The following is a 23,932-nucleotide window of genomic DNA, read 5'->3' on the forward strand; positions in this document are numbered from 1 at the left end:
ATGGGAGAGGAGGGTGGAGGGAAAGGTGAGAAATGCCAGTAGACTCTGCTGTGTCTTTGTGGCCCAGGGAAACAAGGTGGGGAGGCCTTGTGCTCTCCAGTTTGGAAGGATGCCACAGCCTGGAGACACCAGTGTTAAAGAAATTTCTGAGTAGGTTTCCACAGTGACCCAGCAGAGTTTGTTGTCAAAGTTCACTCACTCACCATGTAGACCATGATCAGTTCCCACACACAGGCACAGAGATGTGCACATCTATATCTATGTGTACAAATGTACCTACGGAATGTTCCCCCTGAGTTTGGTGAAATAATCACATCAAACCCATTTGCACTTCTCAACAGGCAAGAGTGCTGTGTCCAGTTCTGGGCCCCTCATTCAGGACAGACATTGAGGTGCTGGAGCAAGACCAGAGAAGGGCAATGAATCCAGCGAAGGGACTAGAGGCAAGTTAAACCAATGTAAAGCTGAAGCTGTGAGCGTGTGCTTCTTTCCATCCCCTCTGTGTGGCAGTAATTCCTTCTGCCAGGTTGGACACTCACTTGTGCTGCTCTCACCAACCTGCCCTTAGGCACCTCGCAGGGGGAGGGCAGCTCAAACTCTGCCTGGAGCTTCGAGAGACGTGGTCCCAGCTAGAACAGGTTCCAAACCAGCTCTTCTCTCTCATCTCCTGTGTGGAGCACAGATCCAGCCCAGCAGTGGAGTCAGGGCAATTCCTCCTTCCCATCCACAAATGTCCCTTTGCTGACTGGAGCTCACTTGACTGGAGATGCCCTGGTGCTGGGGCTCTGTCAAGGACATCTCTCTGTGTTCTGCTGTGGAGGGGTCTGTGAGGCCAGACAGAGAAAACACACAGTGCTCATTAAAAAGAGAGCACTGAAACTTGGACCCATTCCTGTGCACTTCAGTCTTGGCACAGTGCTGCTCTCCTGCCTCCCTCGGACTCACCCAGCAGTGGCATCTCCACGCTGTGGGTTGTGAGTGTCGTGCAAGGATGGAGTTAGAGGAGTTCTGATAACTCCTCCCCACTCTCTGCAAAGGTCACTGGCTCAATCCAATGGAACTAAACTGGAAACAAATGCCCAAAGAGCAGAAATCCCCAAACGTGTCACATCAAATCACAGAGAAGCTAATGGGACAGAGCCACGTGGTTACAGCATGTGCATTCTGCTCTATATCATTAATTTACTGGTGTTAAATATTTCAGCAGGTAACTTCCAGGGCTTCCAGAACAGTCCTAGTGGCTGTGATCACAAATTATTCATCACTGGCACTTGAACAAGAAAAGCCTTTCTGAACAAGGGCATTTCTGAGTCTCTTGCCTTATTTTTTTTACCTTTCAGCTGACTCCCTCTGCCTTTCAGAAGGAGATGTCTCTCACTATCAAGCAGAGGCTGGCCAGCACTCAGGAGATGAATCTGCCCCAGGCTGTCCAGCTTCAAGACAAGAGTGAGACCTCCATCACAAGGTAGCCTTTCCCTGCCCTTTTCCTTGCTGTTTGATGTGACATTTGAAGTGGGTGTGTACTTGTGACAGGCTTCCCTCCAGCTCATTGAAATATCTCAGTGTCCAGATCCTGCTGTCGTTTCAAACTGCTGGTGGTGGTGGAGGTCCTTCTGGTGGGGGAAAGGCAAAGCATTTTTCCTTGCTGAGACACTGGAGTCCCAATTTGTGCTAAGTCAACAGAAATAACCTCTGCTGAAGCTGGTGGGGTTTGCTGGAGTGTAGCTGCCATCCCTGAGAGAAGGCTTGGGCAGAGCACAAGGGAATGAGCTTGCCATTTTCCATTCTTCTGCTGAAATAGCCACCTCTTGCTTTGGTGTGGTCACTGTCAAATGCTTAGGGTTATAGGATTCCCTCCACAGTGGCAGTGTTGGCCTTTGAAGGCTGAGGGCCTGTGGTGATTACTCCTGATTTAAGAAAACTAATTGTATTAAAGCTTTGGGTTGGAACAATGCGTGGGACACTGACAGGGTGTTAGATTTTGCAGGCTGCCAGATGTACAGGGGACTTGCCCAGGGCAGAGGGGAGTGGATGTGCTTTATCTGGATCAGTGTTTGCTGAGGGGTGTGTTTAAAGCTGCTTTTCTTAGAGGGCTGCTCACTTTAAAGCACAGTCCCAGTGGGTCAATGACTGAGATAGGCTGTTGAAATTGTCAGCAAGAGAGCTGCAACAAACTGATTAAGCACTGCCCTGGATAGCACAGGAGGCTGGGAATGCCTCAGTCAGATGCACAAATAACTGGCAGTATGCTGCAGCCCCTCACTTCAGCCACTTGTGACTCCTGTGGAGGTGCAGGACACCTGCCTGTGTGTTTTGAGTGGGAACAGTGCTGCTGGAGAGGGGAGACAAAAGCAGGGAGGGGTTTTGTCAAAGTAATGTCTTTGCTCAGTAAGCATTTACTGTTGTATCATTCCAGACATGCCTCTGCAATGGTAATAAATATGACACCAATAATAGATTACAAGAAAGCAGCCATTTAAAGCTCATGTAAAAAGGAGACACCAACTTCAGTCTTGCTCAAGTTGCCCAAAACTGCTGAGAAAAGAGCTGAGTCTTATCCCCATTCAGCATTCACCTCACTTGTCTTTTTCCTAACTGCTGCGTTACTTTCTTTTTGCCCTTACCTCCTCTGGTACTCTTCTCACTGGTGTCTAAGCATCAGATAAAAAGAAGTGTTTGGACTTGTGTGGGAGTCTCTATCTCAGAGTAAAAGTAATCCCAAAATTATTTCCCATGGAGCCTGATGTAAGTTTTGGAGTTGTACTTGCTCCAGGAGTACTCAGGGCTCTGTCAGTCAGTGCCCCAGAGCTCTGTGACCCCATTAGCACAGGGCTCTGCAGGAGCTAAGTGCTGCCTTGGATTTTTGAGAAGGAAACCTGAAGAAACACCTGCCTAAAGAGCTGCTTGGCTTGAGCCTCCTCGGTGTGGTGCAGCAGCTTTTGAGCAGCCCAGGGCAGAGGTGGAAGAGCCACTGTTTCCCCAGTGTGAGCTGGGCAGATGTACTCACCCAGAGTCTGTACTCACTGGGGATCAGTGCAGGATTCTCATTCACGAATGTTCCTCCCAGCAGCTGAACCTCTCCCTGCTCTCTCTTGCCTCTGCAGTTCTCAGCAGTTTACCCAGATCACCGCTCACTTCAGCCTTTCTCACCAGAGGTGGTGTTTCAGAATTACACCCCTGGCGAGGTCTATGAAATGCCAGTGGTTCTGAGGAACAGGGACAAGGTAAGTGCTGGGATGTGGAGGTTTAACACTGAGCAGCTGGAAGAGGAGAGTGATGTTAATTCCAGTGCTTTACAGCACAGCAAGTTACCTGCTGCAGCACATCCAGAATAAAATGTCTCAGCACCTTTGTTCTGCAAGATGGTGGAAATCTTCCCAGGCGATTCTCCCCTGATTTTGGCAGTATGTTGGTGGTATCTAACCCAAAGGACCTTTTCTAGCCCCTTTCTTTCCCTTGAAAGCCCTGGATTGATGTGAATGTTGAGGGCTGTACAGTTCTTACCTGCCCTCGCGCTTTACCTCGAGTGTGCACCGTGTCCTGTGGCTCCTTGGTTAATCCTGGTTCCTGGCAGGAATCTCTGCCTCTCTAAGCTTATTTAGCTGCCTCTATGCAACTTGAACTTAAAGCTCAGGTGTTGAGTCTTCTCTACTTTATGCTGAAATTAGTTACAATTAGTGGCATTGGCACTGCAGGAAATGTGTTTTGAAACAGCCTTGGAATCGGGCTGATTTAGCAGAAGCAGTGGGAGGCCTTTAGGTGCCATTTCAGGCTCCTGCTAAGTTTAATTCACCTCTGCTCAGGTTTTCCAGAGGCAACATGGTGTTTCTGCTTTCCCTTTGGAGAACCACAGCACCTCCAGAGCAGTGTGTTCTTGAAGGTCTCTACCTTCTCTTGAAAAAATTGTGATTGTTTTGCAATTTCCCAAGAAAGTTGAGAAGGGAAAAGCTGAAAAATGTCAGCAATTGTGTTCCACTGTAAAGAGAAAAACTGAGACCTTCTGAATTTCAGACAGGGGAACATTTTCTCAAATGAGGCTTGTGCCAAGAGCAAGCTGGTGGGAAGAAAAGAGAGAGGAAAGGAGAAGAGTTCAATCTTTTCTCCCGAAGCACTTTCTTAGACACAAGGGCTTCTCTTGATACATAACAGTAAAGTGTAGTGGAAGTAGAGAAAGACCAGAAAAAGAACAGTGTAATTAAGGGTGGTGTTGTGTAATGAAGAGTAAGAGGTATGCATGAGAAAGGCAGGATGGGAAGATGGAAGTGTGATAGGAGCAGATGAATTAACCCCCTCTCCAAATCCACCTCTTGGGAGAAACAAACAAGTGGCCAAAAGAAGCTGTTGGGGCTTATGACAGGTGGAGGAACAACAAGAGAAGTCCAAGTGTATCCCGGGATAACAGGTTTTGACAGGGACACGGCTGCAAAGGGCAGGGAAGGATGCAGTTCTGGTCCCTCAGTTATTCCTGGAGAGTACTAAATCATTCCTGGTCTGGCATTTAGCTTGGGAATATTGGGAAGGTGCAGCATGGATGTCCATGCCCAAGTGATTCCGTTGGTGGGGTCCATGCTGATTCTGGCACATCTGCTGCAGGTTTCCTCTGCTGATTCAAATGTGCCTCAGTTTCCCTGTTCCTGCTGCTCTTTTTTGTTCCCACTGAGCCTTTTAGCTTCAGCTGCTCCAGTATCCATGCAGCACATGAAGATGTTTGTTTTTGCCAAGTACAAGCCAACAGACAAACAGTGAATTTGCTCTGCTTTCTCAAGTGGAAAAGGACGTCTGCATTAAAATTTCTGCTACTCTCAGTAAAAAATAATGAACTTGTACAGCTGCATCTTGGCATTTGTATACCCTGAAAAGGGGCATACACATGTGTGAGCTGTTAATTTTTTTTCCCAAAAGAATTATTTTTGAAGCTAGTAAGACCTCAACCATTGGACAGCACTGGTGTAAAAGTAAGATTCAGCTCTGAGGAAAATAAAGACAGAGATGATAATCCCAAGAGAAGTTATTGTATTCTGATTTTGTTGGCTTTTGGTAATGTACTGGAGAAAAGCAACATTGTGTTCTGTCTCCAAGGTTTCTCATCAGATTCCTCTGAATCACACTGACTTAGATTGTGTGGTAACTGAGGTTGTCTGCTCCCTAAAAATCCAGCTAACAGCCAAGCGTATTCCAAACAGAGGCTCTGTAATCATTCAAATCTAGAACTTCCTCACCTGTTTGCTGTCAAATTGCTTTTCTGTCTTCCAACTGCTCCTCACCACCCTCAGAGATATCCTGGGTGGCTTTTGCTGATGGTCTTAGCCATGTGTATTCATCTTCCAGGGGTCTTGGTGACCAAAATGTTTGTCTTCAGTGTGAAATTAGCCCCTGGAACTCACTGCCCCAGGGTGTTGCTGGAAGCAGACAGAATTTGGAGAGTTCAGGACTTCCTTGGCTATGGATTATCAGGCTTGGACCGATGTGCAGAACAAACCTCCATTTTTTTCCAAGCTTCAAGTGAGTTTGTTGTTTATCAGTGAAGCTGCCTGTTCATCAAAATCACTTGTTTTAGACTTTGTGAGGTGTGATTTGGTGCTCAGAGGTTGATATCTGTGTGCTAGAAAATGCCTTTTTGCTGTGTGTTTGTGTGTGTGTGTATTCCAGAGGGCAGAACCTGGCAGCAGGGTGCCTGCAGGGACTCCTGGGTGCAGGAAGGAATGCCCAGCAGTCCAGCTTGCCTGCACTGGCAGCTGCCTGGCCACAATCACCAGGCAGCAAGAGCTCCTGGAGAGCCGAGATTGGCGTTTAGTAATGAAACCACACTGTGAGTCAGTGCTGGTCATGTTTCTCCAGGCAGAAAATGCCTTTGAAACCCATAATTGATAGGCACAGCCTGGGGTGTCATGTGGTTTTCCATCACTTTGGCAAGTTGACTGCTCTCATCTTCTGCCTCAACCTTTCCTGGTAATGTCTTGTGCTTCTCCCTTGCTTCTTTACAGCCCATTTAAATTCTCAGTGCCATCTCCTTGTTTTGGGGGTTGTCTCTCTGTCTTGCTGTGTTTTTCTTTTTGCCCTTCAGGTTTCTTTTACTCTCAGTAAGGCCACAGTGTCTGGTCTCCTTCTCTTGCTGGTCTGCCCACATGACTGTATCCCCACAGCTGGACTGCCCCACTCAAACTCAGTCTGTTAGAAGGGAATCTCTTCCTTACCCCAGGATAGCACGTGCTGTTTTGCCTTCAGTAGCACATTCCCCCTTGGGAACACAGCTGCATGGCCGTGTGCAGGCAGAAGCAAGCAGGTTCTTTAGGCTTGCAGAATGACTTGTAGGATGACTTGGTTCAGGTGTTCTGTCTCCATCCTAGTGCGGGTGTCTGACCTGCTCGGCACTTCCTTGCCACAAGGCATTGCCCTACTGCCTCTGGCTGAGCTGCTTTGCCCAGACAGATGGGATTCACTTCCCTGCCTCACCCTGGACTGAAGCAAAGGTGATGTGTTTCCACACCCTCTGTTCCCCAGGCTTGCAGCCGTGCTGTCCCTGAGGACACCTGCCTGCCCATGACCCAGCTGCGAGGCCAGGGGAGGGGAGGTGCTGTGCCCATGGCAGGGAGCCAGCCTGGCACAGGCATGCTGAGCTCTACGTACTCTTAGTCAGCAGGAGGTTGGTGAGCTGCAGGTGACTTGGACACCTGCCTGAAAGAGCTCGTGTAGGGCAAGTACAACCTGTGGGCAGTGACACTGCTGTGGCTGTGTCCTCATGCATGTCGCTGGTTGCTCTGGCAGCTCACAACTGCTCTGTGCCAAACATGCTGTGCTTTTGCTTGGAGGTTTGAACATCAGTGCTGAGGCCCTGGCAAGTCTAATCCCCGTGCTGTTATCTGGAGGCTTGTTATTACAGGAGGATTTAAGATATGAATGGAAGGAAGCCTTGCAGGGAAACAAAGAGAGGCAGGCTGACTCTTTCCACCAGCATCCTGAAATCTCTTAGCACTGTTCTTCACCTGAATTGTTTGGAGAGGCAAAGATGGGGAGAGCTCTGAGCCAGCTGATGTTTCTGCACCAAGGCAAAGGTGCAGGATCTCTTTGGGTGCACCTGTTTTCCCATCTTCCCTTTGCTGCTTAGACTTAGTTTAACACTTTGTCCTATCCTCAAGCAGCATGGATACAGAAAACTAAAGGGGAAATGCCCTGTGTTCCCTAGATCCTTGTTCCTTAGGAGGGACTAAGGAATTATTTAACACTGTTAAAATTTAGACTAAAAATTATGCTGGCCTTGGGCAGTTCTCTGTACTACCCAAGTGACACAAGAGCTTAACATCACTGAGGTAGGCTTTGCAAAGTACACTGGTGTCTTTAGAATGTGATTTATTAGCATGAATTAGTGTTCATTTTCAGGGTGAAAGAGGTAAATTGATACCTGTGAAGGGCAAAGTGCTGCACTTGGAGTTGAGAGGCAACAGAGCAACATGTGAACATCACCACAGATAGAAGTAGGGGGAGATAACCCACAAGAGCACTAATGTCCCATACTTTGTCCCTTGTCTTGCCCTTGAACTGGTGAGTGCATGGCACAGGGAGCTCTGCCAATGAGAGGTTCTCTGCACAGCTTCACTGACACCCCAGCAGTTTCACTGAACTGGGCTTTGGGCTCCTTGCAGGGGTTTTGTAGGGCATCAGGAGAGGGTTGTGTGCTGCTCAGCAAGAAGCATGTGAGGATTTTTACCGCAGAATCAGAATTTTGTGCAAATTGAACATTTTGTCTTGTACTTGATTGAATGCGAGTCAGCGAAGTACCAGAGTGCTGTAGCTCAGCTAGAAACACATCAATAGCATGGGCAGCAGGAGCAGAGCACCTTGAAAATCCCTTAGCAAAGAGGCAGGCGTTGAGAAATGGTTCTGAAAAGCCACTTGCATCGGGCTTGAAGTTGCTGGCAAAATATCTGTGTTTTAATTGTGGAAGGCATGCCTTTGAGCAGCATGTGGATCATGCTCCATGATCCACAGGGATTATGGATGACCCAGTGACTTGGGCTGCAGATACAAACCCCTGTGTCAGGGTTGTGGATGTTGCAGTTGGTTTATATAATTCTCTTGCTTTGAATCTGTTCTTCCCTGGGGTAAGTCTGACTTCAGTGAAGTCACTCCTGATTCAAGGCAAAACTGTGGCTGAGCCCTAAATAGAAGGACCATGTGAGCTGCTAGTGGCTGAAATGCCACGTGCCATGTTGCCCTTTCTTGACAAATGAGCAGTTTCCTATCGTCTTGCAGTCGTTTGGGAATGTATCACATGGTTGGGCTGTCAGAAAGTAAATGAATAGCTGACATGTCTCTTCGTTTATTGGCACTTGCATTATAAATATGAAATGCTAATGTTTCTGCTGGGCAACGTTTCCAATTAGTTCCTCTTGCTGCTTCTGATTTACACATTCCTGTTTTACGGCTCCAGTTGCTCAGCATGGATCTTCTCATGCCACCCTGTGTTCCCTGGTGTCCTTGCATTGTGGTCTGACAGTCTCTGCCTAATTGGAAACCATTATGGAACTGACTGGCAAATACCCAACAGACAGGAATGTTTGTATTTGTGTGTCCTTCAGGCTTATTAAGGGATTATCTGAAAGGAAGAAAGAAGCAGGGAGCACATAAAATCATAGCACAGCTTATTCTGTTCTGTCCTATTGTTCTTTCCACTGTAGGAAGACAATATTTTTCAGGCAATACCAGTTCAATCTGTAAGGTTTGCAAAATTCATTCCTAATGCTCAGTGGAGACTGAAATATTGCTCACTGATTAATAGGAAAGATGACAGAACGATGAGTTACTGCGTTACTGAAATTAACTCCTTTAAAATTCAGTCCAGCCCTCTTAGATGTTTTGTAGCGCACCAAAGTTGTTCCAAACAGACTTTTAAGATGACTCTTGCAGGGAGGAAAGGGACAGAAGATGAAAGCAAATGAAAGCACAAGAATGAACCTGGAGAACAGGGCCTGCTTTCAAAGACTACTGTGAATTGGTAGCTGAAGGGGCAGGAGCAGGGGTACCCCTTCTCCTGTGGAGCTTTCCTCATCCTTCAGTCTCTCCCCTTTTTTTAATGGCTCTGTTTTCCAGCCTATATGATATCATGGTTTCAGCAGGGAGCTTTCCCTGCTTGACTTATTATATTACCTCATGCTACAGGGATGTTTTCATTGCAAGTTGTCTGCTGCAGGGAGTTCAGTGAAGGATTTAGGATTGGTTATGCAGGATAACTGACATCTGAGTCTGGTGTACCGGGCAGGCATCAAGGTTGATATCACTGTGACACCAATTAATGTTGGCCTGAGTCTGCAAAGGGCCTGAGAGCAGTATTGGGTTAATGGTTGGACTTAATGATCTTCAAGGTCTTTTCCAAATGAAACAATTCTATAATTCAAGGAAATAACATCTGAGACAAGCAGTTGGTTTAGTTTCAGTGGCTACTAATTTGAATGCCGAGGGCGATATTTGGAAGGCCACAGCTTGTAACATTTTGCTTATCAAAGAGGAATAAGAGCAGAGGAATGATCCTACAGTCATCTGTACTTTTCTTGAAATTGAGAGAAGGGTTGTTTGAAGGCAAAAGGGATATTTGCACGAAAATTTGTAGCCTGAAGCTGTGTCTAAATAATCTATAAAGCATAGAAGTGATGCACCCTCTTGCTCACTCAGGCCTATATAGAAACCTGGTTTTAAACAGTCTGCTTAGGGTTTGCAGAATAAAAGCAAGATTTTGAACTGGTTTCAGCTGTCCCCCTGGGTTTTGTCCCAGAGTTAGTGTCCTGATAACACAGGGCAGTGCTGCAGTGGAGAATTTGCAATCCTCTTTTCCCAAGGGAAGGCAATTCAGCTTTCTGAAGCTGAGCGAACCATGAGTTCACAGCAGCAGGGACAGCCAGCCTCTGCCTAGCACACCCCTCTCTGCTCCGGTTTCCCCCTTTTTGGCCTGACACTGCATCCACTTTGGGGGGCCATCATGGAGTTGAAGGGTCAGCACACTCTGAAGTGCTTTGGGTCAAGCCTTCCTCTGGCTGCAGCATCCCTGTAGAAGGGGCTCAGCACACAACGTGCATGGGCATGGGCGGCGAGAGGCAGCGTCCTCCTCAAGGTCATGGCTGCCTCGCTGCTCTTGCCTTGCCTTGGCAGACACAGAGAAGTCCCCTTTCCCAAGCCCGCCTGTGCCTCCAGTCCCAGTGCCCACCACCAGCAGCAGAGCTGGGAATGGGTGCCTGTGCTGGCTTTTGGAGGGATTTATTCCTTGGGCTCTTATTTACATTTATGCTGATCCCCTCACTTCTTAGCAATGACAATGACTGAAAATTCCCTTTTACTTCCCTCTGATACCTCCAGCTGTTGAAGTTTCTTTTCTCTTTATCCCCGTACTGATCTGAACTCCTTGCATCCTCTTCAGTCTACCTGGCATCTGGAAGGGAGAGATAACTGAATAGAGGATGCCAAGGCTTAAAAAGACACACAGCTTTCAATTGGATTTACAATGCCTTTGTTACAGTAGTGTGGCCAAAATAACAACAACCAAAAAAAGGTAAATAGCATTCTGCATTTGCTAATGGAGTTTCTGAGGGTCTGAGCAGTCTGGGACGTGAAGTGCCCAGATAATAGGTGCTTTAAATTCCCATGGGCTGCCCGTTGCTTTTATTTTAGAGGGCTTAGGCTGCAAGATTGAGTGCAAAATTGCTAATTCAGAAAGACTTGCTGAAGATGAAACGCTCTCCTGAAATGTGATCTTCAGTGCTGTAGGTCGTTTGCTGCAGTTCCCTTCCTGCTATTTTTACCTTCCAAATAGGAGAAGCAAAAGCACTTCTGCAATTTCAAGTGTGAATATTTGAGAGGTCTAGGGGAAAAAAAAAAAGATCCTTCTTTATTCTTTTACCATCTTGGATGTGGCTGCAGCTGTTAGGGTGAGTTTAAACTGCTGCTGAGCAGGTGGTTGGTAGGCACTGGGTATTAGCTTTGGGTTAAAGCAATAGCTGTGTGTCTGTGCCTCTTCTGGCAGCCTTAGGTCCCTTTCCAAGTTTGGAGAGGATGGGTATGGGAGCAGGAGGTCCCAACCATGGAAGAATCTGAATTGGTTCTGGTTAAGAGAGCTTGCTGCTATGTGCGGTTCCTAAATCAAATTGTCTGCTTGCTGCTTCAACAATGATAAAAATATCAAACGAGTTGAATGCACTGAAGAGAAAAGATCGGCCAGCAAGTGAGTGATAAGAGGCAGAGCTTTTATCAGCTCATCGATACAGGAGCTGCTGGAGGCAATGGCTCCTGGCCCTACAGCAGCAGCTCTACCACTGATTTCACCAGGGGTAAGACGATGCAGCCAGCACAGCAATGCCACATCGTGCATCTAGTGATTGATCTGCTCATCCCTACAGTGAAATGGTTTTGGTGATTTGATTCACCTTCCTACTGCTAAATGCCAGACAGCTGAAGGAGGGGCTGTCTGGCTCTTGCCTGAGCAAGCCAACTACTGGGAATAGCAGGGTTTAGTTTGCTCTGATAGGGATGCCTGAGGGCCTCCTTTTTGCAGTTCCATCCCACCTTTGTCCAGGTAGGCACCGAATCACTCCTAGAGACCTCGGAAGAGGGAGGTGATTAAGGCATCAACCATGCAGCAGAGGCAGCAAAGTTATTGCTGTGTCCCCTGCAGCTGGGGTGAGATTTAAAGGGAGATGGAGATTCTCCCACAGGAAGAGCTCTCCCTAAGCCCAGGGCAGAGCTGCAATAGGCTGCTGAGGGCAGGGCTGAAATTCTTAGTGATTTAAGTACTTGTCAGACATCTGGCAAGAATAGTTTGGCATTAGGGCCAAGTGAGTTCAGTGTGGGCAGATGGATCAGATGGCTTTTTAAGGGTGTGTGTGTCCCTTGCCTTGTCCCAATGATGTTATGGGAAGATGTGGGAAATACACGTGCACCCTACACTCACCTGGCATTAAAGCAGTTACCATCTCCAGCTTGGTAAGTATTTCACCAAAAATGTGCTGTTGATTGTTCATGTGGCAAAGTCCTTTTGAAAATGTACCAGAGCACCCCTGCCAAGCTCCCCCAGCACTGCTGCATTGCTGGGACTGGAGTTAGTGTTGTGGCACAGCTGGGTTCTTAGTGGTGCCTTTAATAGTCTGCAGTGGTGGTCAAAGCAGGTTCTGTTATTACTGTAATCCACTACCTGAAATTACTCTATTTTGGTGGCTCAGAATCAAAGTATCAGATAATTTTGTCAAGTTCTGCTGTGAAAGCAGGTGAATCAATAGAGTTGTTTCTTCTTTGCAAGTTAACAGCCCTGTCCAAGTCATCCTACTGGAATGAAAGGTCATTGAGGTACAAAGTACTATTAATTATTGAATGCTACTGTTAGGGTCATAGAACACAGCAGTTGTCTTCTGCTGTGGGGATGACACTAAATGTCCTTTGCTGAGACAGTTTCTTTTCCTGCAGGATTATTTCCACCAGCTCCTCTGCATCACCGAAAGGGAAGAGTTCATTGTGCCAATTTGTGCCGTTGGTGCCCGAGCCATCCTGGACTTCCCTGACCTTCTGGACTTCTCGGAGTGTCCGGTCAAGTACAGCAGTGAGAAGACTCTGCTGGTTCACAACCTTGGTAACCGGACAGCTCGTTACCACCTCAGCACCCAGAGGTGAGGCAGCTCAGCATTCAGTGTGCAAAACAACAAAACCCAACTCTGTTTGGGTGATAACAGAGTTGGTAAAGAGCAACAAAAGGAACCAGAGCATCAGAGCTGCTGCCCTGCAGCCATGGCTGGAAGTGGGCAGGACGTGTGGGGTTTGCTGTCGCTTCTCATGTTTTAAGCAGGATGCAGCCTTTGAGCTTTCTCTGTCCCAGATTTCCTGGAGGGTGCTGGAACATGTTAGGTATTGGCTGCACCCTCCTGAGCATAAGCACCTTGTGAAATGGTTACTCAGCACTGTCAGCCAAATAGGCCTGTTCTCTGCGAGGCCACAAGCACGTGGTTTTCCAGTGGTCCTCTCATGAGATGCCCAACGTGAGCTGTGCTGTGGACAGCCTGTGCTGTTCCTGTCAGTCAAAGCTGATCTGATTTCCCTTGTCACTTGAGGGCATCAGTCATCTCTTCTGTTTCATGGTGAACCTTTGAAAGCCAGTTTAAATTTCAAAAGATGATTTAATCTTTGAATAGAAGCAGCATTTTTATTCTAATTAAGTCATCCCCACGTTCACTGAGATTTCTTTTTAAATACTCAGACATTCCTGTGTTTCTGCTCTTTTTTTGGTTTTTTTTTTTTTTGTTTGTTTTGTCAAAACATCATCATGAATTCTTCAGTGGGAACTTTCTTAAAGGCTGACGTCCCCTAATGCCTGTTCATCTACCATCAGCCCATTGGTATATGCACAGGGGTATAGGAAATATGACAAATTTGGGGAATATGTGAAAAGCAATTGGGCTGATTTAGAAGATAGAATCATAGAATAACTTTTGTTGGAAGGGACCTCTGGAGATGATCTGAGCAAACACACTGCTCAAAACAAGACCAGTGTCTGGGGCTTGCAAGGTGCCATTGGGAGATCTGGACCCATAAAAGTTCAGATGTCATACAAGAAAGCAAATTTACAAAAGGACATAGTTAAAAAAGCAGAAGAAAACAAGCTATTAAAAAACCATCAAACCTTATCTTTTCTGCCTGTCGGGAGCAGTAGTGATTCATGGAAAGGGTAGATCTAATGGGACAAGAATTATCTTAAGAAACAGCTCACAATTAATGGATGAGAGGCCAAAGTTTAGCCTGCCAGCTCCATCTCTGGGCAGTGGTTTTCATTTGGCTGTTACAGTGTGTCAGGGATGTCTCCTTTGCAGCTCTTCTTATCTGTGGGCTCAGGGAACAGATCATGATGTTGGCTGAAGTTCAGAGGAGTTAAGTATAACTGTGGAACTTGCGTCTTTGGTTCTTGGAGAGCCACGTCTATGTGAGGGGTAACGAGTTCCTGCTGCAGCAGTAAGAGGTGTCTGGTGGGTACAGCCTGGGGTGGGACGTAGGAGATGCAGGGGCTGATTTGCACTCGGTTTCTCAGTCCTAAGAACTGAGTCCTGAACTTGGCTGCACCCTCTTCTTCTGATAATCTGAACATAGGAAGATATGTTCTTTCTCAGGCATCCCCTGAAGTCACCCCCTGGAGTGTTATTCCTATCCTGCCATCTAAGGGCAGGAATATGTAGACAAGGGACAGGAGTAGGAAGGGAACAGGATAGAATGCAATGCTCAAGTATTGACAGGAATTCCCCTTAACTTCCCCCAGAGCTTCTCTGTTCTGGCAAAATTTCTGACAGAAGAATAGGAAAAATAATTCTGTGTTTCCCACACCAGGCACTGATCCCCCCAGGCCCCAGCAGAGACCTCCAGCAATCCTGGCACTACCATCAGGGCAGATGCAGGAGTAGAGTAATCCAGCTCTGGGCTGTGGGGCTTTGTCTTTCCTCTCCTCTCTGCAAAGTCTCAGGTCCAGCACATAAACAGGGCTGGCCCAAGGCTTCTCCACTAGCCAGTAGTGATGTTCTCACTGGTGGTCATGGGAACAGGTCAGGCCTAATTGCAGGAATAGCTCCTTAATGAGCAGAAACTGCAGCATTTTCATCAGCTGTCACTACTGACATGTATAAAGTTCAGCTTGCCCACGGCTCCAGTTGTTCTCATTATTTTTTTGTGTGTTGCTCTAATCCCCACCAAACTCTGCAGAACGTGTTTTTAAGGTGAAAAATTGACCACCAGCAAAGCACTAAGACCAAGAACTTTTGTTTTCTCAGTGGGGCTGTACAAGAGCCCAAATCGCAGCAGCTGCTGGGCAGAAGTGTGTTTCACCTGAGCTCTCCCTAAGCGTTAAAGGACTGAGTTTTGTTTCTCAGCCAAGAACTGTTTACCTGGCGACAAATCCTAATTGCTCCTGCTAAACCCAAAGCGCACAAAAACATTTTCATCATTATTTCCAACGCATTGCATGGAGCTTGTCTGGTGGGCCAAGCAAACAGTTACCAGCTTGGATGACATCCCAGAGTCCTAGATTGCATCACTGGTGAATACACAGAAACCTCCAGTTCAGCTCCCTTGATGTGCTCCTGTTAATGGTGCTTCATTTAGCTGGGATTGAATTCTTCAGGCTGTAAATGGGATCCTCCTTTTGGGTCTTGTTTCCATGTCACTATATTGTTCTAATCTGCATTTGCACTCATTCAGTGTTTTGATTGTGGCTCCTCTTAGAGTAGCTTTCATTGAAATGCTGGTAAAATATGCCCTTTCTTAGGCTAAAATGGGATGTTTTCAAGGTAAAAAAACCCAAACAACCCCATGCAAATTAAACAATAATTATTCTTTGGTCTTCAAGCCCTGTCTGATTCCTAGGCTGTAATCTCACAGGACAGGTAGTGCCCTGACATTTGCATCCCTTAAGGTGATGTTTATAGGTGGCAGGAAAAGAGATTCCTGAGGCAGTCAGTGTCAAGTTGTGCATGCAAATAGCTCTTAACCCTCTCTGGACTATTCACAAACCATCCTCGGATGGGATTGCTGGCAGTCAGACCCTTGAGCCTCATTGCAGAGAACTAGGGGAAAACACTGAGGGGAAAAAAGCCCTGGCATCATCTCTGATGGGGAAAATGAAGCATGAGATCACAGGAAAAATTAAGGCACATTTTGAAATGGCTACTTAGGGAGCTGATGTGGAACTCTTCAGTCACCTGTGGAATGGCAGTGAGTTCGATGGGATGTATTGGCGTCACTGGGGCTTGGGGAAGATGATGTGTAACTACAGGACTGGGTGTGCTTAACTGGCAGCAGGGGAAGCTGTAGTAGAGGCTACCCAGCATTGCAAATGGGCCAAGGGGAATTGTCAGCTTGTTAGTGAGTGCTCAGCTGCTGTGCAGAGCAGCATGGGGTTGCCAGCTGAATATAAACATGTTGTGATGCTGAATCCCTTTCTGCAGCTAGAAGTGATGCCCGGTTTGGCTGAATCAGCTTCCTTTGATACGTGAGGCCATCCGTGCAAGGGCTTGGTGGTGTGTTAGTGGTCAATGTACACATGCAGGAAACTCCCAGCTCTGGCTGATTATTGTTGTTTGAGGCTGAACAAGGAAATCTAGTATGGATGTGCCAGCACCTGTGAACATCTTAGCTACTCACGAGGGTAAAGCATCTGAGAAAACTACTGCCTTGCTCTGATACTCATCTGTGCTTTTGTGTAGATGTTGCAGAAAACAACCACCTTTTCATAGCCCTGTTCTTTCTCTTTAAGAAACCCCTTCCTACCATGGGTCGTCATTTGTCTGGCAAGGCTGGTGTTGCAATCGGTGGCTTCCAGGAACTTGTTTGAGAAATGAAATGAAAATCCTATTGATTTAGTCTCTAGATCAAGCCTTTTCCTTTCTTTCTTTTTTTTTCTTTGTAAACCCCCCGATGGATGTGGATAGGCAGCAGGGTTTAACTGAGGTTTAGGTCTTGTCACCTTGCACTTTATATTCCTGAGATCACTCAGACAAGTTCCTGAGTGCTTTCCATTTATATTGACTTCAGCCAAAGAGGAGGATGTTCAATACTTGCCTGAGCAATTCACTACCACATTAGGTATTTATCTGAGTCACTCATGTGTTGTGCAGGATACCAGGCTGGGAATACCAAAACCCTTTTCAGGTTGAAATCAGCCTTGTGTGAGTGTTTGAGGGGGCTCTGATGCTGCTGGGAGCAGCATTAAGCTACTATTGGGCTAAATTCATAGCAGCAGACCCTGAGCTCCCGTTGGCCACCACTGTGTTGTCCATCTTCATGCAACTCTCCATTCATCCAGACAGTTTGGATAATAATAAGCACTAAGTGCTCAGAGTTGGGGAAACCTTCTGCTTCCCAAGGAGCAGCCTCTTTTGATTCCAGAGCTTCACTGTGGTGCATCAACGGATGTAATCTTTTCTGTTTGTGTTTGGCGCTGGCAGCTGGTAGAAATTTATTGTATCCTGTAAGTTTTAGAAGATCTTGTTTCCTGTGTTACTTTAATGTGTAAGCCAGTCTGATGCTGCAGTTATTACAGGACCAAGCTTTGCCTTGGACTGTCAGGAATTTTAAAACTTTGCAGAGGGATTTTTCTTTCTGCCAGTCACGGGCAACTGTTGCTCCTTCTGCTTTTCGTTCTCTTGTGAGAATTCCAAGGAGCATGGCTGTTTCCTGTTGAACTTTTATGTCCTTGTGTGTTTGCTTCAAAGTGAGTTGAGGGAGTCAGTTATTGTAAGCAAAAAAAAAGGTGTAAATGGCAGTTTGTGCAATTATGTGTTGATTTTGTTTCTTAATAGTAGCAGTGCTGCCACAGATGCAGGATTGGTACCTAATGCTTTATCCAGCTGATTGGTTATAGGCTTTTATAGTTCCAATTAATTAGCTTGATGGGTGAGCCTAATTGGTCTCCAAAGTGCTAATTTCTGTCAAAACAGCTAATAGGTAACAACCACTTCCTGCCTTTGTTCCCCTTGTCTAGAACTCTTGTAATAATGATTTTTATACTGTTTTAGATAAGGTTATTCTGCTGCTTGCAAACAGAGTATGGCCTTTGCCCTCTCACCAGGGCACTGTGTTTCAAGACAGATAGTCTGTCATTCTGAGGGTACATGAAGGGGAATAAAGTTTGTGCTTCAGTTGCTTGAGGTTTTTTTGCACAGCTTTATAGCTCCACAACTATGTAACACCCCTCCTGACAAAATCCCTGCTAAAGCAACCTGCAGAGTTGACTGCATGAGCACAGACTGGGGGTTGTGTTCTAGGTGGGTTGTTTGGAAGTTAAAACTCTCCTTCAGGCTGTTTTGTTCATCCCCACATATGCACAGAAACCGATTTCATGTGAGCCCACACAGCCCATTTTTATCACATGAAGGATTTCTGGAAGAATGTGGTTTCCATCTCTTTGCAGGTCATCCTTGACTGCAGCTTGCCCACTCCATCATCCCCGGAAACCACAAATACGTTCTTAAGTGTCATTACCTCTGGATGTGTTTCAGGGCAGAACTGCCCATTCATTAGATTCCTCTCCTTGTGGATCAATCAGCATCTGCTGAGAAGCAGTAGAGCAGCTTGAAGGGTGATTGATTTATTAAGTGGTATGTCGAGTCTGTCTTTGCCATTAGAATGAAAGCAGTGTTTTCCCCATGGGCCAAAAGCAATGTTTCAACCAGGCAGGTACCCCAGTGTATCATTACTGTAGCAGCAATAAAGATTAAAAATGGCCTGTGGCACCCTGGCCATGCAGCAGTGCTGTCTTTCATCATCCCACGGTTTTGGTGTCCTTTCCAGCATATTCTGGAAGGCTCCTTCATGCTGGGCAGAACAAAGCCCCCATGCTGGCTCCCAGATATTCCTGTGCTGGAGTCTTTCATCCAGCAAGACACACAGGTCTTCCTAAGCACAGTGCAGAGGAGATAATGGGGAGTACTTGGCTGCACAGTGAGGAGTCTGATTGAAAATGAGTTGATTTTTATCATGCCAGAGAGCTGTCTGAAGAGCCACAACCAGTCCTGAACCCATTTCATCCCCATCAGTTTTCATGTGATTCCTTTGTATAGAGACCTTTCTCTTGGAATGTGGTGCCTGGGCTCAGGGGGTGTTTGGCTGAGGCCTGCACCATGTTGGGAAGTTCTGATCATTAACACCAGCAGTGCTGCTGGTGAGGATACTCTGGGGTTTGTTGTAACCTGGGAATGACTCAGCTGTGCTCGTAGAAGAGATGAGAGCAAGGCCCAGGCTTCTGAAAACCTGGGCAAATGAAAATGAACTTGCTTTCTATAACAGCCAAATATTCCAAATTTGACTGTCATGCACTCCTAAAAAGATTTCATATCCAAATTCAGCAAAGAGGGAGTGACAGGGACAGAGGAAGAATCATCTCAGAAGATTAAATGCAGCAGGGACTGTTTATTTCTATTCTGTCTAATCAATCTGGCTACCAGCTTTCAAATATTTAGAGCAGTAGTTGATGAAGAAAAGTACCAGCTGTTGAATCCTAGGAAAATGTTCTTCATAAACCCTGAAATTTATTTTGAAATCTTGTTCAAGGGTTTGCTCATCCAATCACTGAGATATACTTTCAGGCTAAATCAAATTTGTCTTTATATTTAAGAACAATTTGTGCTATTCTGAACAGTATTCCCTTCTGCACCAGGCTGATCATGTAGTATTAGAAGAATTCAGAGAGATGTTTTAGCTTTTCTGTAAGTTCCCCCTCAGTCTTTTTACAGGCCCCACAGAGATGACCCAGGGCTCAATTTCTTCACTTCCAGGCAGTTAAAAGTGATCATGATGTGCTAAAATAACTGTGTCCATAGTCATGCAGCTGGGTGATAGGATAAAACACAGTGGTGTTTCTGCTGTGTCACAGCCTTATGCAGGACTGCACAACCCAAAAAACATCTGCACTACTGCTCTATAAAAAAGTCTGCCTTTGAATTTCAAGTCCAGACATTGCTTTGCCCAGGTTGTAGAAAGAGCTGTATCCTGTCATCCGTAGGAAATGTATCCAAAGGATGTAAGGATGAGAGAATTGACAGCCTCTAATAAGATTGTGTTGTGTAAATAATGATAGGGCAGATTCATCTAGGTTCAGTAAATGTGCTTTCATGGCAGCAGAGCATCCCGAGCTGCACACTGTGGACATTACCCTGTCAAGTGAAATGCCTTGTGCTGAATCGCTGGTACAGTACAGAGATTTATTTTTTAAACATATGTATTAAACAACCAAGAGTCTTAAATGAAATGTCACATTTAATTTGGTGCCCAAGACATGAAGTCTGCAGCTGCCCTCAGCCAACCCCAACAGCTCCGCTCTCTGTGTCAGTTCCTCTGCCTGGCAGAAAGATCTGCAGCATCCTCCCGATTCCCTTGCATCTGTGCCTGCTGTCCTGTACCCAGACATTTGTGGGGGTATAGATTCAGCACGTGCCAGCAACATCCCTGTGTGGTACAAGGTGCTCTGGCAAAGCCTCCAGCCTTCAGCAGAGCCCTCAGTGCCAGCAGCCAGGAGTGTTGGGGTGGCTGCAGCCCCGGCTCCTCTCCGGGAGCGCAGCAGTCAGGGATGTTTAGCAAGGCGTGCAGAGACAGGCAGAGCATCTGCTTCCTCCCTCCTGGGCTCTGGAGTTGGCGTTTTCCTGGGCTGGAGGCTCTAGTCTCATCTTTGTTTAATAGCTTCTGATGGTTTTATCTTCGAAGCATCAGTCCAGTTGCTCTCTGTGAGCCTCTACAGCCTCCCCCAGCAGTGTGTTTCAAAGGATGGGATATTCCCTGGAAGAGTTCTACAACTTTTGTGTAATTTCTGATGGATAACATTTTCAGGCCCTTGGGTTCCTGATTGATGACAAATAATGACAAATTTTTCCTTATTCCCATTTCCCAGGCTATTCATGCTTTTGCAAACCTCTCCTATCTATCTTCTCTTCAATTTCTAGGTTGAGAAATCCCATTCAATCTTCATACAGAAGCTGCTCTGTACTTTTAAACTTTCTTTCTGCCCTTCTTTATTTAATTTGAAATGCTTCAGCTTGGTTTTTGAGATCAGAACAATCCCAAATATTTCAAGACTGATGTGGCCATGGGTTTAGACAGGGAGATGATGATAGTTTTCATGGTGTTCATTTTGTAGTGATCTTGTCATCTTGAATGTTGTAGAGTATTGGGTCGTGTTTCCTCGCCTGTGTCCCCTCCTGCCGTGGGCTGTCACTTCACTTGTTCTTCTGGATCCCCCTTTTCTGCCCACATGCCCCCAGGCATCCTTCCTTGTCAGCAACAAGAGATGGGGAGAGACAGGAACGCCTGCAGGAGACCCTGGGCAAGCTGTGACTCCTCAGAGTCACCTGAATGACTTTGATGCAGAATTCCCTGTGATCTGAGTGGGTCACCTGAGCACATCTGAGAAATCTCACTGTAAATACTGTCCCCTTGGGGACAAATCTCTACAAACATACCCAGAAATAAGTGCTTAAGGTGGTGTTTAGGACATCCTTACACAGCTGTAGGGATGTGATAAATGTACTGATCCATGAAACTGCTCAATCAGCTAAAAGCTGTGACACTTTTCTTCTGGTCATTCCCAACCAAAATTATGTCACAGTCTGCTTCCAGTGGAAGGCTTTTGCTACTCGGGAAGAGGAGGATCAACTGAAACTGAGGTGAGTTTGAAAGATGCATTTCAGTGAGATACCCTGCCCAAGGGTAAAACTAACATATGGCTTCAGGAAATATTGGTGTTTCTAAATGGTTTAGGGTAAACCATCCAGACATCAGGGTATGTGAACCTGGGCTTCAGGATAATGGAGCTCAGCACTTCCCATTCCAGTTCCATCTATACTCCAGCTGAGGGTGATGTTTTGAGGAAGAAGGTTTGATTGCAATGACTGGATTTCCTCAGAGAGCAAATTCTTGTTTGTGGAAGCCATAAACCCCTGAGGTCCAGAGATCTCTGGGCAACAGAGGGTCCATGAGGCTGAGGAGAGTGTCAACACTCCTTACCTGGGACTGCACTGAGCAGTAGGACTTAATGCAGCTGCAGGTGGCTCAGCTGTTCTGATGCTCACTGCAGCTCCCTCCATTCCAGCTTTGACAAAATGTCAGGCTCCTTTCCAATGCTGTGCAGGGCAGGGGTCTTCGCTGGCCCAGAGAGTTGAGGCCATCCTGCTGTAGGATGTTGAATTGCCCTGCACTGTTCCGGATTCCAGCACAATGAGGAATTTGTACCCTTCCTTAGAGGCTGGGGAGGGATTGGAGGTGGAGGATTCTGCAAGGAAGGAGGTGCCACACAGGGCTTGGAAGTGCTTTTGGCTTGGGCACTGTGGGTCTTCATGGTGGTGAGAGATGGGCCTGCTTCTTCAAAGGGTGTGTTTGGGGAAGCTTTGAAGTTCCCATTTCAGGCAGTAGAGAAACACTTACAGCCCAGGGGGATGGATTAGAAATGACACTGAAAAGCTTAGGTGATTCAGGGAGTCCTTGTGTGACTTTTCAGACTTGGATGGGTGTGGGTTCATAGGAGTTAGTCTGAACCCAGACCTGATCAGGAAACTGCCTCAAACTGCAGCACTTTTTAAGGGCTTCTGAGCAAATAAAGTTCAACGTAATTAGGTCAGAAATGCCTTGCAGGCCAAAACTAGTTTTCCACTGTTCTCTATTTAATTACACAGTCTCTGACTTCCATGTAAGCTCAGTGTGTTAAAAGAAAATCTCACAGCCTTCTCTGGATACTTCCCTGGACCATTCTTTACCCATTTCTTCCCACCTGCCCATCTCAGCCTGGACTCTGAGTGATCCTCTTTCCCCTCAAAAAAAAAACAGGTTTCCCCACAGCTAAGTTTGACCAGATTTTTTTCCCACTTAGATTTGCTTTCATGCCAGTTTGTGTCCTAGACTTTGACCAGGATGTTCTTCCTTACTTACAATCTTAAGGATGGTCATAGTTCTAAGGCCACTGTCCTGGTGTCAGAGAGGCTTTTGAGATCTCTGAGCAGAGAGGACTTTCATGAGAGGAGGGTAGTGCAGGACCCTGTACTGGGAGGGGACCCAAAAATCTCTGGATCATGAGAAGGTCTATCCACGAGTTTGCTCTGTCTCCCTCCTACAGGACTTTCTGTCACATCATGGTGGAATTATTGTCTGTTGATGGAGGTTGAGTCCAGGGTGGTTTATCCCAGTGGTGGGAGCCCTCCCTGTGCCCGGCACTGTAGGTCAGCCATGGAGAGACATTTCCGATCGTGCTCTGTAGGGAGCAGCCACAGCGAGTATTTTTGGTGCTGGTGACAGTGTTAGCCTGAGGCTCTGTCTGTGTACAGCTGGTAATGTCCATGACTGTATTTCCTCTCTAATTGTATTTGAATTGGGCTGCGTGATGATCATTGTCCTGCTTATACTGCACTCCCTCGATTCACTCCATATGGAGCTTCCACTCGTCCCCCCCGTCGTCACCTGCTGGTTCTTCTTGGCCAGGGGACTGGAGCATGAAGGGAGGACAGTGACCTGTCAGCTCAGAAGGAACTGCTCTGTAGCAGTGCTTCCTTCTCATCTCTTGGTTGTGATCTTTAAACACCAAAGTGATTTCTGCTGCAGCTACCAAGTAAGGGAGAGCTGGTGGAAGGTAGTGCAGGGAACGGGGCAGACAGAGTTTGCTTATCCCTGCAAGTCCGAAAGGAAAGGAGCAAAGAGTGATGCTGGTAACCTGCAGCTGAAGCTCAGCTTCTTCTTGCCTTCCCAGGAAAGTCCTGCAGTAGGCGTTTCTTGATCTTTATCTACCTCCCATGAGCAGCTCAGTGCGAGGAAAAGCCACTTGTGGTGGGTAGTGGATTCTCCCACAGTTGTGGCAGGGGCTTTGAGGTTCTCTTGAGGGCTGCTGGCTTTTGAAACCTCTCTTGAGATTGTAAGTGTGGAGTAAAACTGTGTGCTGTGCCAGTGAACAACAAGTGATCCTCTGATCCAGTTGGGACCCCATGGCTCGGGGTCAGCCCCTTGCTGAGGAGCTGCCCCTGCACTTCCACTTCTCTCTGCAAATACGTGGCTGATTAAACAACCTGCTGGGCTTGTCTCTCCTGTGGCTACAGGCAGTATCACAGGCTGTGTCGGCAGGAAAAGGACAAGTTATCTGATTTTCTGAAGGAGCACAGAGTGGACACCACTCACCGAGAACACTCTGCTCTTCTCACCCGCACCATCCAGAGAGAGAGGGCAAGGCTGCAAGGAGACCCCATGCTGTTCAACAATGACATTTTCTCCCTTGAGCCAAAGGTAAGTGATGGCTGAGAACCTCCCTTCCTGCTTCACTTCCTCTTCCTCCTCATCCCTGAATGAGGTCACTCGACAGATCCCTGCCTCAGCTGGCTTTGTGTGCCAAGAGAGAAGTCATCGGGATTCTGGTGAGGCTGGAGAGCTGGTTGCAAAAAGCATTTCTGCCCTGTGGGTT

General features: G+C 46.7%; 1 protein-coding gene across 1 annotated transcript in view; it reads left to right on the forward strand.

Moving 5' to 3' along the window:
* Window positions 1-23,932, forward strand: part of HYDIN (HYDIN axonemal central pair apparatus protein) — a 39,933-nt gene continuing 16,001 nt past the window's right edge. The window contains exons 1-6 of the mRNA XM_042027746.1: window positions 1-25; window positions 1,312-1,465; window positions 2,417-2,432; window positions 3,105-3,224; window positions 12,442-12,641; window positions 23,574-23,757. Of these exons, the coding sequence (XP_041883680.1) occupies window positions 1-25; window positions 1,312-1,465; window positions 2,417-2,432; window positions 3,105-3,224; window positions 12,442-12,641; window positions 23,574-23,757 (699 nt within the window). The remainder of the gene's footprint in view (window positions 26-1,311; window positions 1,466-2,416; window positions 2,433-3,104; window positions 3,225-12,441; window positions 12,642-23,573; window positions 23,758-23,932) is intronic.

The sequence above is a fragment of the Corvus kubaryi genome, unplaced genomic scaffold, assembly GCF_017639235.1.
Source record: "Corvus kubaryi isolate FWS band 111438036 unplaced genomic scaffold, C.kubaryi_AGA036_p1.0 37300, whole genome shotgun sequence".
NCBI classification, from domain to species: domain Eukaryota; kingdom Metazoa; phylum Chordata; class Aves; order Passeriformes; family Corvidae; genus Corvus; species Corvus kubaryi.